The sequence below is a fragment of the Leptopilina boulardi genome, unplaced genomic scaffold (genome assembly GCF_019393585.1).
Source record: "Leptopilina boulardi isolate dan_hultmark-lab unplaced genomic scaffold, ZJU_Lbou_2.1 LbouV2_41, whole genome shotgun sequence".
NCBI lineage: Eukaryota > Metazoa > Arthropoda > Insecta > Hymenoptera > Figitidae > Leptopilina > Leptopilina boulardi.
In genome coordinates, this window is record NW_026137985.1 from 1,442,460 (window position 1) to 1,457,876 (window position 15,417).

The 15,417-nt window shown below is 29.1% G+C and overlaps 2 protein-coding genes and 1 long non-coding RNA gene across 3 annotated transcripts in view; 1 reads left to right on the forward strand and 2 right to left on the reverse strand.

Moving 5' to 3' along the window:
- The window catches only part of LOC127289495 (S-adenosylmethionine decarboxylase proenzyme), a 278,873-nt gene that overhangs the window by 164,500 nt on the left and 98,956 nt on the right, over window positions 1–15,417 (forward strand). The window lies entirely within an intron of this gene.
- LOC127289498 (uncharacterized) lies at window positions 7,672–8,749 on the reverse strand. Its single transcript, XR_007844171.1, has 3 exons — window positions 8,584–8,749; window positions 7,933–8,079; window positions 7,672–7,767 (listed from the first exon to the last, which is right to left on the reverse strand). It is a non-coding gene; the product is annotated as an uncharacterized LOC127289498 (long non-coding RNA).
- LOC127289494 (uncharacterized) lies at window positions 10,253–12,608 on the reverse strand. The gene is made up of 2 exons (XM_051317460.1): window positions 12,481–12,608; window positions 10,253–12,007 (listed from the first exon to the last, which is right to left on the reverse strand). The coding sequence occupies exons 1-2, from the start codon at window positions 12,584–12,586 to the stop codon at window positions 10,650–10,652; spliced, it is 1,464 nt and encodes a 487-aa protein (XP_051173417.1). The 5' UTR covers window positions 12,587–12,608; the 3' UTR covers window positions 10,253–10,649.

Below are 15,417 nucleotides of genomic sequence, written 5' to 3' on the forward strand. Positions count from 1 at the left end.
TTCTACACAATTAAATACTACATCGAATAACCCTACACAATAAACTATTAACTAGAAAATTATCTCCATAAACTCTACACAAATAAACTCAACACATTAAGATTTAGAATTAGAAAAATAAAAATATTTTTTTCATTATTCTACACAAATAAATATTACATTAGTAAATTCTACACAGCTATAAAAATAATAAATTACATTCGACACAATTAAATTCAACACATGAAAATAATCTTTCCTTTTGTGTCGAATTTAATTAATTATATTTTATAGCTGTGAAGAATTTACTCCCGTGTGGAAAAAGCCCGAGTGAGCCCGAATAGAAGTCGGTCCCTGGGCAGGGGCTAGAAGGGCTCATTTTTTACTTAATAGCACTATCAGTTCTAGTAGGGGACAGGTCGGGCTCAGTTTTTGAAAGCCCAACTAGGAAATACTTCAATTCTGGACAGTTAAATGTCTGATATTAAAAGTTAAAATTATGATTTTGACATAAAAGTAATCTTTCTTAATCCATAACACAGCCACACAAAAAAAAAAAAGTACCCGGGCCGGGGAATGAGACCACCATTTCTTGATGTATTTTGATGCGCTGAACACGAATCTGAAGTCCGTTTAGCTCCATCACGTCAGGATTTTGACATAACCTCAAAAAACATAGCTGATTTTAAATGACAGGAGAAATTTTTTAAATAATGGCAGATTTGCTTGAATCTTGTTACTCGGGGGTTTTTGGGGTCGCTGATTACGAATTTAACGTCAGATTTATAAAATTCAAAATGGCGGATCCAATATGGCGGAAGAATTTTTAAAAAGTAGTTGGATTTTTACGAAAATTGGTATCTAGGGGTTTTGGGAGTCGCTGATTACAAATTTATCGTCAGATTATTCAAATTCAAAATGGCGGATCCAATATGGCGGACAAATTTTTAAAAAGTAGTTGGATTTTTACAAAAATTGGTATCATGGGGTTTTTTTGGAGTCGCTGATTACGAATTTAACGTCAGATTATTCAAATGTAAAATGGCAGATATAGTACGGTGGTCAAATATCTTTATGTTTCTACATGTTTCTGCATCGAGGGCACCTCCACGTGGTGACGGTGGGCAACGGAGTTTGTCCGCTATCCGGCTAAGTGCCTGGATAATGGCTTTGATGCCGTCATGGCAGACACACGTAGGAAACGTATTACGATGCAGGGACTCGGAACCCCAGTATCGGCGGTTGAGAGTGAGAAAGCAGACTCTCAGGCGTCGTCATCCAGCAACTGCAGCTCTTCATTGATGGGAAACTTGGCTAATGTAGAGTATAATACGACAAGAAAACAACCTGATATAGACTTAAACTCTCATATTTTTAGCAAAAAACGAGACCTTTTTTGTTATATTTGCTGTAAATTCGAGGTAAAGTCTTTGCGGAACAGGATTGACGAAGAAGTACGTAAACTGTATAATGAAATCTTCGGTTTTGAGATTGATCTATCTTCTAATTGGGTTCCGAACATCATTTGTAATTGTTGCAGAAAGATGATCTTTGGTTGGAAATCTGTTAAAAATAAGGAGTTTATCAAATACTCTTATCCAACAATTTGGACAAAACCTACATGTGAAGAAGATTTCAACTTTTGTATGAATGAAATAAAAGGTTTCAGTGTTAAAAATAAAAATAAAATTTCGTATGTCACCGTTACAGCAGTGACATCTGATCAATCTCAAAACCGAAGATTTCATTATACAGTTTACGTACTTCTTCGTCAATCCTGTTTCGCAAAGACTTTACCTCGAATTTACTGCAAATATAACAAAAAAGGTCTCGTTTTTTGCTAAAAATATGAGAGTTTAAGTCTATATCAGGTTGTTTTCTTGTCGTATTATACTCTACATTAGCCAAGTTTCCCATCAATGAAGAGCTGCAGTTGCTGGATGACGACGCCTGAGAGTCTGCTTTCTCACTCTCAACCGCCGATACTGGGGTTCCGAGTCCCTGCATCGTAATACGTTTCCTACGTGTGTCTGCCATGACGGCATCAAAGCCATTATCCAGGGACTTAGCCGGATAGCGGACAAACTCCGTTGCCCACCGTCACCACGTGGAGGTGCCCTCGATGCAGAAACATGTAGAAACATAAAGATATTTGACCACCGTACTATATCTGCCATTTTACATTTGAATAATCTGACGTTAAATTCGTAATCAGCGACTCCAAAAAAACCCCATGATACCAATTTTTGTAAAAATCCAACTACTTTTTAAAAATTTGTCCGCCATATTGGATCCGCCATTTTGAATTTGAATAATCTGACGATAAATTTGTAATCAGCGACTCCCAAAACCCCTAGATACCAATTTTCGTAAAAATCCAACTACTTTTTAAAAATTCTTCCGCCATATTGGATCCGCCATTTTGAATTTTATAAATCTGACGTTAAATTCGTAATCAGCGACCCCAAAAACCCCCGAGTAACAAGATTCAAGCAAATCTGCCATTATTTAAAAAATTTCTCCTGTCATTTAAAATCAGCTATGTTTTTTGAGGTTATGTCAAAATCCTGACGTGATGGAGCTAAACGGACTTCAGATTCGTGTTCAGCGCATCAAAATACATCAAGAAATGGTGGTCTCATTCCCCGGCCCGGGTACTTTTTTTTTTTGTGTGGCTGTGTAATTTATTTCTTCATATTGATAAAATTTTTGAGTATCGAAGAATTTGAATCTTTAATTGAAATTAGCATTTCCTTTTATTTTGGCTTCAAAATAGCGTACAAAATTATTGAAATGGTTGAAATTACTTACTCATAGATTTATGGAGGATGCTGAATTCGAATTTTTAAGAAAATTTGAAATTAGTGGCTTACAAATGGCGACCAAAATTTGTAAGTTAAATACTCAGTTTACAAATACTTACCCGAACATTTTTTTTAACATAATTTAAAAATTTCAACAAAATGGCGGCTTCAATTTATCGAAAAAATTGAAATTAATGTAAATTTGGATCAAAATGACCATTTTGTGTTTTCAAAGTCACTAAATTTTTATTATAATTTTTTTTTAATCAATGTTTTTGAGCAGCCAGTTTACTCCAAAAAATCTAAATTGAACATTTTCATCATTTTTTTTACAATTACACTTATATATTTGAATCGCTATTTTAAAGCCGCACATTTTTGGCACAAAAACTTTATTAATATTGTATTGTTAAAAAAAAGAACAGGTTTACTAAGAAATGATTTTTTAAATAAGATGAGTATATAAATATTTTAAATTATATTTTATTAAATTAATTTCAAATTATAAAAAAAATTTTAACATAAATAAACGATAACTCAAGAACTAAATTCTATATATCCCCATTATTCTCATCTTCAGTTTCTCCATTTTCCTCATTTTCCCCATCTTCTTCACTTTCTCCATTTTCCTCATTTTCCCCATCTTCTTCACTTTCTCCATTTTCCTCATTTTCCCCATCTTCCTCATTTCTCTCGTCTTCCTCATTTAACTCGTCTTCTTCATCTGTGATTTCTATAACAGTCTTCGTGATTCTTTTCTTTCTATTTCCTGACCAATCTTTCGCGTTTGTCAAAACATTTCCGACAAATGTTCCGAACATGGCATGGGTAATTTTGTTCCCACTTTTGTCCTTGTGGGTTTCAACAATCGCTCCTATAAAAAAGTACATCTTTTAAATATAAATAAGTACATATTTTTCAAATAATTTTATCTTAGATTTTGTATATAAAAAAATTATCAAATTAGGAAAATGGATTAGTTCAGCAACAAATTAAATCTGTAACCTGGACATATTATTTATTACCTATTATCTCCTAAAAAATGATTTCTTATTGTTTAGTGATTCTGATAGAAACTATAATACTTTCTCATGTGATGAGAATGTAAAAAGTTTCTTCTATCAGAATCACTAAATAATAAAAAAATCAATTTCTTTCGGACATAAAGCCCCTTTCAATTTTCCAAATAACATTGTATATTCTCTAAATTTATTTCAATTAAAATTTTATATTTTAATTTTATTTTAACTAATCTATTATATAGTTTTTAATCAATAAAATTTACTGAAAAGCTTTGTTACTAAAATTACGATGTCAATAGAAATAAAAAAAATTTATAAATATAATTTATATAATATAAAAAATAAAACTTCTAAGTATTTTGGTTTCAAAGCTTATAGAGAATTAATTTTTAAAAACATGTGTTTTACCTAACAAACAATCATAAAATGGCGTGTCCTTCATTATATATTTGTTAGGCATTTGTTTTATTGCCGTAAACTGAATGGCTAGTCCTCCTCCTAAATATTTTTTTAAAATGTTGGCGATTGTCCGAGTGGCAGTATTACATCTGTCAAAGAACTTGCTTAACGATGTCATCTGAAAAAATAATTAAAAATTTTTTAAAATAAAATCATTATTTCTAATTATTTATTTATAAGGATATCAGAATAAAGTATCTAACAATACTTTCAACAATGCCTACGTAGCTGTGCATTTGTTTTATTTTTATCACACAAATACTTTAACTTTACTAGAGTAAATTTAATTTCCAAAAAAACGTAAATATTTAAATATATATATATATATATATATAAGTAAATGGATAAAATTTTTATAGAAAAATAAACAGATAATTAAATTTTTAAATAAATTAAAGGTTAAGTCCAGAGATAAATGATCCGATTGGTAAATAAATGGTACAGATAAATTTTTTGAATTCAATGAAAGAATATATCCAATATAATTACGAATTCAAGTCGATAATTGTCGTCTTGAAGCAGAGTGTGACCGAATTCATCATATTCATTTTTATCTTTAAACGGCAAATCGATACCGTATTTTATTAAAAAATCATCTTTGATGCCTCTTTCAATATCAGTTTTTTGTCTTCTCTGTTGTTCTAAGACTTGATTTGCTTTTAATTCTTGCACATCAACTTTGATTGTTTGTAAATCAAGATACATTTTTTCTAATAATTTAGTATCTATAAATTTTTTAAAATAGTATACAGTAAAATTTACTTGAATTTTTTTAAATTTTAGGCAAGATGATTTTAAGTTATAAAATGAATTTATAATAATTCTAATAAAATTACTTTCATATTAATAATAATATGCATATAAATTACCAGTCGTAGAATTGTAGTGCCTCTTTAAATTCTTCTGAGATTGAGCAGATTTTTCCCGTGGGCCCCCTATTGAAAATCCCCACATGGGAAACCACATGGGAAACCACATGGGATCCTATGTCAAAAACTATGTAAAACCCCATTCCCCATATGGGAAACCACATGGGATCCCATATAAAAACTCATGGGAAATTGGGACAGGAATTGGCATAGGAAAATATCAAAACGAGGTTCCTCCATGTCATTTCCTATGTCAAATCCCATGTCAAATATCATGTTAAATACCATGTTAAATACTAATTGAGATCCTTTATCACTTTTTTGAAAAATTTTCCCATGTCAAACCCCATGTCATTTCCCAAGTAAAAACCTTTATCATTTTTTTGAAAAATTTTCCCATGTCATTTCCCATGTGAAATCTTTTATCATTTTTTTGAAAAATTTTCCCATGTCAAATCCTCTTTCGCCTTATCGAAAATACCCACATAGGAAAGCATATGGGAATCCACATGGGACACCATATGGGAATCCACATGGGAAATGGAATACGATTTCATGTGCATTCTTCCAAATGATAAAACAAATAGATTTAAGCATAGGAAATCATATAAGATTTCATATAGATTCTGAAATTTCAACCTAAGATTTCACATGGATTTACATATAGGAAACGATATAGGATTTTATTCGGGAATTTTTTAGTTGGCTGCTTTATGCAGGCGGCAGTTTACAAAAAAAATTAATTATTTGATTAAATATCAAATAATAATACTTCAACTCATCTGAAAATAAAAAAAAGTTTACTTTACTTCTGCCTTAGACTCTCAGCTTTTATAGTATTCCAGACTGATCTCAACTGTGAGAGAAAATATTTTCACCATCTGGTCGTGAAACAATGAAACTATAATGACGATCAACATCTATATTGAAATTTCCTATGTCATTTCCCATGTGAAATCTTATCATTTTTTCGAAAAATTTTCCCATGTCATTTCCCATGTGAATTCCTTTATCATTTTTTTCAAAAAATTTTCCCATGTCATTTCCCATGTGAAATCTTTTATTATTTTTTGGAAAAATTTTCCCATATCAATTCCCACGTCAAACCTCATGTCATTTGCCATGTGAAATCCTTTATCGTATTCCATTTCCTCTGTGGATTCCTATATGCTTTCCCATGTGGGTATTTTCGATAGGGCGAAAGAGGATTTGTCATTGGAAAATTTGTCAAAAAAATGATGAAGGATTTCACATGGGAAATGACATGGGAAAATTTTTCGAAAAAATGATAAGATTTCACATGGGAAATGACATGGGAAAATTTTTCGAATAAATGAAAGAGGATTTCACATGGGAAATGACATGGGAAATGACATAGAAAATTTCAATATAGATGTTGATCGTCATTATAGTTTCATTGTTTCACGACCAGATGGTGAAAATATTTTCTCTCACAGTTGAGATCAGTCTGGAATACTATAAAAGCTGAGAGTCTAAGGCAGAAGTAAAGTAAACTTTTTTTTATTTTCAGATGAGTTGAAGTATTATTATTTGATATTTAATCAAATAATTAATTTTTTTTTGTAAACTGCCGCCTGCATAAAGCAGCCAACTAAAAAATTCCCGAATAAAATCCTATATCGTTTCCTATATGTAAATCCATGTGAAATCTTAGATTGAAATTTCAGAATCTATATGAAATCTTATATGATTTCCTATGCTTAAATCTATTTGTTTTATCATTTGGAAGAATGCATATGAAATCGTATTCCATTTCCCATGTGGATTCCAATATGGTGTCCCATGTGGATTCCCATATGCTTTCCTATGTGGGTATTTTCGATAAGGCGAAAGAGGATTTGACATGGGAAAATTTTTCAAAAAAATGATAAAAGATTTCACATGGGAAATGACATTGGAAAATTTTTCAAAAAAATGATAAAGGTTTTTACTTGGGAAATGACATGGGGTTTGACATGGGAAAATTTTTCAAAAAAGTGATAAAGGATCTCAATTAGTATTTAACATGGTATTTAACATGATATTTGACATGGGATTTGACATAGGAAATGACATGGATGAACCTCGTTTTGATATTTTCCTATGCCAATTCCTGTCCCAATTTCCCATGAGTTTTTATATGGGATCCCATGTGGTTTCCCATATGGGGAATGGGGTTTTACATAGTTTTTGACATAGGATCCCATGTGGTTTCCCATGTGGGGATTTTCAATAGGGCCACGAATTTCTAAAACATGTAAATTTTATATATATGTAGGTATATATTTATTTATCATATTGTTATGTTTATGTTATTGCAATATTAGAACATAACAATTTATTTAAAATAACTTTTTTATTTTATTTTTCAATTTTATATTCAATTATTATTTTTTATGAATAAAAAAAATAAATAAATTTCCAGTAGTTAAAATTTTTTAAAAATAATACAAAAAAAAATTTACTTGAATTTTTTAAATTTTAGGCAAGATGATTTTAAGAGATAAAATGAAATTATAATAATTGTAATAAAATTACTTTCATATTGACGTGCATATAAATTACCAGACGCAGAATTGTGCCCCTTTAAATCCTTCTGACTTTGAGCTGGTTTTTCCCGTGAGCGACGAATTTCTAAAATATATGTAAATTTTATATAAATGTATATATTTATTTATCATATTGTTATATTTGTATTATTGAAATATTAGAATATAACAATTTATTCAAAGTAACTTTTTTTATTTTATTTTTTAATTTTATATTTAATTATTTATTTTTTATGAATAAATAAATTACCAGTCGGTGGAGTTGACTTTTTTCCATTCTTAAGAATTTTATCTATTGAATGTTGCTTCAAATGGGTAGATGAATTACCCGTTTCAGAAATAGATCTTTTGGCCTTCTTTGGTGGATCAGTTGATTTTTCCTGCGAGCCTTTCCGCTCTAAAAAATATGAATAATATGAATAAATATGTGTAAAATTTACACCACACTTGCATTAATACACTTATGAAAGTAATTTTACTTAAATTAAAGATTAAAATTGACAATAAGACTCAAATTTGCACGCATAAACTATAATGTGTATATATATATATAAAAAAAGGGGCTCACTGAAATTTGATTTTTGAACTAATTGTTCTACTTTTTGTTCCAAATCAACTTGTTGTTTTTGAAAAGTTTTCAGTTTATCAGCTTTAATTTGTGCATCATTATTAGAAGGTAAAGACTGCCCGTTTTTGACTAAGCAAAAATTAAAACCGATTAAAACAATAATGCGAATTAGTAATTTAATGTTACATAATTATATTGTAAGAAAAATTTGTCGTTTTTAATTGTTTAAATATAACGTTTTAATTGAAAAATATTCAACTATTTCAACTATTTTTCATCTATATGTATATAATATATTTTATTCAATTTAATTGAATATATTTATATATTTACCTTTGGGTTTTAATTTACCAAGTTTCGAAGTGCTAGGCTTTGAAAAGTCTCCAGAATTTACAGTTTTCAAAGATCGGTCAGAAGAATCAGCAGTTTTTTTCAGCAATTTCTTTTTCTTACTAAGTTGCAACTTATTTTTGTTAATTTTTCCTCCGGTGTTTGATACTCTTTCCTCGGCTGCATGTTTGTCAAAATCTGCATGTAACAATCTATCTTCCTCGGCACTAAGTAGCAACTCTTTTTGCCTGATTTTTCTTTCCTCTTCTAATGCCTTTTCCTTGGGAGTGTGATTATCACTTTCTAGTGAGAAGGCGGATTCATTTACTTCCAATTCAAGCAAACGTTGTTCAGCTTCATCGTACGACCCTTAGATGAAAATTTTTACAAATTTAATAAATAAAAATTATAACCTACAATAATAAATTTATATAAAAAGTTAACAGAAATAACATGTTAAAATTTTTGACATGTCAAAAATGAATTTTAATATTTTTAAATTAATTTAAAAATTTTTAATTAATTTTTAATTTGTTTATTAATTTAATTATTTTTTAAAAAAAATTAGTGAGTTAAATAATAAAATTTCACAAATAAAAAAATTATAAAAATAAATAATTGTACTTACTAGCTCCTCCTCTCACTTTGACGGTATATTCTGGCCAATCTTCTGGCGGATCACACAAATTTTGCACCAAATCTTTCAAAAGAGAATATTTTTCATCCGTGTAAGGTGGTGGCATGAATTTTGTGACAATTTTCTTCTTGTCTTTTTTCGAATCCAGCCATTTTCTTGGAACTATGTCAATTTTCTTTTTTGTCTGAGGACCGCGAAGTACGAACTGTATTAGTTCGTAAATGTATTCAGACATTTTCAGAAATTATTTATCGCGTTTTCTTGATTGATTTATTTTGAGCACTTTTGACGACATTGACGTACTGACGGAATTCAACGAAACATTTGAATGCTTATATCTATGAAGTTATGAACATAAACATTTGAAACTTTAAAAATGGTCCGCATAAATATTTAATAAAAATTTATTTATATATTTATATGTAAATAAATATATCATTAAAATTTATTTATAGTAAATATTATTATTTATAATTATTAAATTTATTTTTTATTTGTTTATTTTTCTTAAAATAAAAAAAAATGAAATTATTTTTAAAGTAATTTAAAAATAAATTTGTACAAAAAAATTGTTTAGAATATTTTAAAATAATATTAGACAAGCAGTAAAATCTATAATTTGTTTAATAATAATTAATTGTATGGTGTAACTAAATATTTATTCCAGAAATTGAAAATTTACACATTTAATATTTTAAAACTATTTATTTAACAATTCATAAAAATGTATCAAGATTCTTTCTTAATTACATGAATAAATGATAAATAAATGACAGTACAAAAGTGTGCATTGTAATAATAAAATAATTGAAAAAATAATACTGAAGCATCAGCTGATTTTTTCTAATGAAATTTTCTAATGAAGCATTCCTATAGCGTATACTTTTTTAGGGTTATTTTCCGAAGCGACGGATAATTTTACAATTTTATTATTAATGGCATTGATTGGACGAATAACGACTGTATTAGTTGGATTGTTTTGCAATTTCCACATTTGTAGATTGGCTGAATCACAAGGATAATCATAAATCGATTTGTCTTTTTTCCAAACGTTACCCTGTATTTTCAATGATTCAGGGCTATTTCCCAAAATTTTTTCAATTTGAATAATTGTTTGATGATTTGAAACTATAATATTGTTCGGAGCAGATGTGGTTAATGTCATTCCTTTGTATTTAATTTCTTTTATGGTTCCATTTCTTAAAGTTTTCTTTATCTCAATCAAGGCAGGTACATCCGGTTTATTTCTTTTTAATGCTTTCTCTTCGAAAAGTCGACGACATAACTGAGCCAATGGTCGATATGGGGTTCGAAGGTATTTTTGCAATTTTCCTAATAGATTTTCGAAAGCAAAAGCTGTCACGGAACTCAAACTGCATTTCATAAATATAACGTCATCTGCAAGATGTAATAGATGATGCACGTTCAAAACCTATGATCTCGCGCCATATAATTGTACCATTTGAATAAAAAATGTTCGCAAGTATTTCTTTGCATCGTTTGCATATTTTAAACATACTCTTGCTGAGCTTAAGATTCTGCAAGCACTGTGAAACAAAAGAAAGTGTTTATATAGTTCGTCCTTCAGTAAACCCTTTAAAATTACAGGACCCGAATAAAGCAATAGAAATCTAAACTCGGTAGCTTTAAACTTCAAATATCCCTTGAGTCCTCTTGTTTTTCTTTGAAATTCACAAGGAATTTCTGATTTAATGTCTTCAAGTCTTTTTGACAACCGTTTCCTTTGGTCAAGAGTCAGTCTATATTTGCGGTTAGTAGACATCCAATATTCAAGTAATTTTTTCATGACACCTTGACAGCATAAATGCATGAAATCTAGGACGAAAACAGAAATGATATTTATTAACATGACTATTCTCAAAAAAGGAGACGGGCCATGATGGTGCTCTGGTTGCTCGAATTTACGAAAAGATTCATCAGATCGTTCACATTTATCAGCATCGGGAAAAACCGTTGTACCTTTAATTGACTTTCCTTCAACAGTACATCTCTCACAAGCGAATTTAGCTTTATGCCCAACTGTATTCTTTAAATAAGCTCTAGCTGGAGTGTCACCAATTATACATTTTATGCGAACCTCAAAAGTTTTGCCAGACATATGCAATCCATTTTTATACAAGCTGTTAAACTCATAAACGAACCGATCCAAAAATACTTGAGGCGTCTTTGGTTTATTTTGCCCTTGAAAGATACCAATTACAAAAGGTTCATATACATCTGGCTCATAGTGTACCTTCGCTGATAACACCCAAAAACTATCAGTTCCAGATTTCGACACCGGCATGCCATCGGCATGAATTTGTAATTCTATGACATTGTCTTTGTGCAATTTTTCATTAACGCAATTTTTAAGCCCATTTTCCAAGCCCATATAAACGAATGAACCAATTCCTCCTTCTGAGTCTTCCATTTCTTCTATCTTGTATTCTGCATCTGTTGTTCTTAAAAATGTTTTCGACGATTTCGGTAAACTAGGCAAAAGCTTGAATCTCAAAATTTCTAAAAGTTTATCTAAATCATTCTGATGAATTTGACATTCTATGGCCCAATTTTTTAACTTCAAAATTTCATCTATTTCATCCACAACATCTTCATCATCACTTTCTTCTTCTGATTCTTCGTTTTCCTCTCCGCCACCTTCATCACTTTCTTCTTCTGATTCTTCTTTTTCTTCTCCGTCCCCTTCATCAAGTTCGCTGCTAATCGTTCTTTTTTCGATTTTGTCTGAATTACTTTCCTCTTCAGATGATGAATTGGACATGTCCATATCTAAAAAATATAATAATTAAAAATTGTTATAAACCCTTCAATATTATTTTTTGGTAATAAAAAATTTATACTTAAAAATTTTTCGAGAAATTATTTGATTTCTTTGTATAGTAGAAAAACTAATTTTTTAATCTTAAAAATTTTGATTAGTTTCAATCAAACATCATAGTTAGAGCACAAAAAATATTAAAAATATAAAAAAAACATTTAAATATAGAAAATGTATAAAATATAAAAAAGTAAAATTTTTAAACCTTACAAAATTAAATTCTTTTCCGTCAAACTACACAGTCTATTTATAATAAAATATATAAAATTAATACTTATTGTGTTTATCAACATTTATTTTATATAAAAATGAAAAGAAATGCGCGTCAAGTTTAACAAAGTAAAATTCAATTATGTAGAAGGTTCAATAGAATTCAAGGTTACAAAAACTTGTACAAAGTTTGTGTATAAATATATTTTTTTACCTAGACATATTTTCTTGTTCGAAAATTCTTCCGATATCCACTTTCTTGCCAATGATATTGCTCTTCTTTTCCTGCTTTTAAGTCGATTCTTCTCCTGTCCATTCATGATTATGAAAGCGATGACCAAGTTTTTTAACCCTCAAAAATGACATTCACGCAAAAAAATATATGAACGATTTCATGACATTTTCCAATTTCACGTTATTATCGTAACCTTTTTTACAGAAAATCAAAGACATAAACAATTTTCAAATCATTTTTTAGGTATTTTATAGCTTAAATTTACTTTTAAAAATCAAATTGAAATTTGAGCACGTCTTCCTCGAAGAGGGTGCTCTTTAACGACCTAGTGCAAACAATTATTTTTTCATGATGTCAATTTGACATTCCATTTTTTTCTGAATATGAAATCTCGTATAAAATTCAAGCTTAAGTACGAATTTGATTTAAAAAATTATTTTCAAAAAGCCCTTATAATATTAGTCGGGCCCTAGTAGGTCGCTTCGATATTTCGCCCAAATAGCCACCGAATAAGTTGGGGTGTCGTTTCTGGTCGGGAGCTAGCCAAAAGCCCAAACAGTGCCCAAGTTACGTCTGGGCTCCCTTCCCATAGCATGACTAGCTCTCAACTTTAAGTCGGGCTCCCTGAACATGGCACGGCTAGCGCCCAGATTCCTTTTTCACACGGGAATGTAATATTTATTTGTGTAGAATTATAAAAAAATATTTTTATTTTTCTAATTCTAAATCTTAATGTGTTGAGTTTATTTGTGTAGAGTTTATGGAGATAATTTTCTAGTTAATAGTTTATTGTATAGGGTTTTTCAATGTAGTATTTAATTGTGTAGAATATATTTTTATTTTATTGAGAATTTACTCGTGTACAGTTAGCGGTGGAGTATTTTCTTGTGTAGAGTTTTCTCTTTTTGAATTTAATTATTTTCATTTAATGTGTTGAATTTTGAATGTGTACAGTTTATTTGTGTAGGATTAAAATATTTTTATTTGATGAGTAGAATTTATAAATGTTGAGTTTAGTTGTGTAGAATTTTACAAATAGGTTATCGGAAATAAAGATAATATTATTTTCATGTGTAAAATTTAATTGAGTCGAATTCAATTTTTTATTTTTTATAGCTGTGTAGAATTTACTGATGTAGTATTTATTTGTGTACAATTATAAAAAAATGTTTTCATTTTTCTAATTCTAAATCTTAATGTGTTGAGTTTATTTGTGTAGAGTTTATGAAGATAATTTTCTAGTAAATAGTTTATTGTGTAGGGTTTTTCGATGTAGTATTTAATTGTTAAGAATATATTTTTATTTAATTTTGTTGAGAATTGACTCGTGTACAGTTAGCGGTGCAGTATTTTCTTGTGTAGAGTTTATTTGTGTTGAATTCGTACCGCCCCTTTAATAAATATCAAAGTATCTTATACACGTAAACAAATTCTTGAAATTTCAAAAAAGTTTCACAGCATGAATCACATGTGTAAAAAGTTTAAAAAATATTCGGGAAGTATAAAAGTATCTATTACATGTGTACCAAAATACAAGAAATTTAAAAAAATCTTTAAGGTAAGAATTACATGTGTAATTACACTTGTTAAAGTTTATAAAATATTCGAAAAATATCAAAGTATCAGTTACACGTGTAACAAATTCTTGAAATTTCAAAAAAGTTTCAGGCTGCGTCTACAACGGGAAAAAAATGTGTAGCGATCGTGTAGTGTAGGCCTGTGTATTTGCCTATAGCGACAGGCCTACACTACACGATCGCTACACATTTTTTTCCCGTTGTAGACACAGCCTCAAAGTTTGATTTTGACCTGCTGAATCCGAAAATCACGCTTAAAAAGTTCCAAATATTGGGGATAGGGTTGAAAAACTACCCTTATGTCAGAAATAACTCTTATGACAGATATTGGGTAAGAATTCCTAAAGTGTAACAGCAAATTTTCAATTTTACTGTTTTTTTAACATTTAATATTTAAATATTATAAATTTAGCATTTAATTAAATATATTTTGTTCATTTTTTATTGATATTTTCTATCAACTTCTCTCGAGTGTTTATTATTGTGTCAACAAGTCTGTTTTCTTAATAAGTGAAATGTTTTTTAATGTTGACTATTAATCCAGTTTTACATTAAAAATGGTACCTGTAAATAAGTGCTGTAATCCGTTATTGAAAAAAACCATAATTCAATTTACAAAAATATTAAGCTTGTTACGAAGGAGTGGAAGTCTGAATTCAGTTCTCTCATAGGCCAATACATATGCACTTCATGTAGATGCAGAATTGGCTCTGATAAATTTAAAATTAAAAAATCTTTTCCTAATATTTCCGAAAATGAAAATTTGCAAGAAAGAATGGAAGAAGTATCAGGTAAAAATCATTAAATTTATTTTTAAAGGAATGTATTATTCTTTCTTTCTGAAACGTTGAGAATATGGTTACTTTTGCAGTTAAACAATTAATTTTACAATAACAATTAGTAATTTGCAACAAAATTTTTTTTTATTTTTTCAATTAAAACTCCAGTATTTCAGGTTTTCAAAAATATGTCGTTCATTAAAATCCGTCTATTCTATTCCAAGATATGAATTTTTTAACTAAACAGTGTAAAAAACTTCAATTGTTTATAACTAAGAGAAATTTAAATTTTTCAAAAAATCCTTTTAACCGTTTAATAAACTCATAATGAAGTTTACATTTTTCATATTGCCAATTAAAAACAGTAAAATTAAAAATTTGCTGTTACACTTCAGGAATTCTAACCCTATTATGAAAAAATAGTTAAACGTAAAAAACAACTGTAAATAGCACATGTTTACAATCTAATTTAATAATAGAATAATAATAACCCCTAAAAATATAAACAACACCCCTCTAAATACACTTTTATCAACATTTTTCAAATGATACCTGCTGAA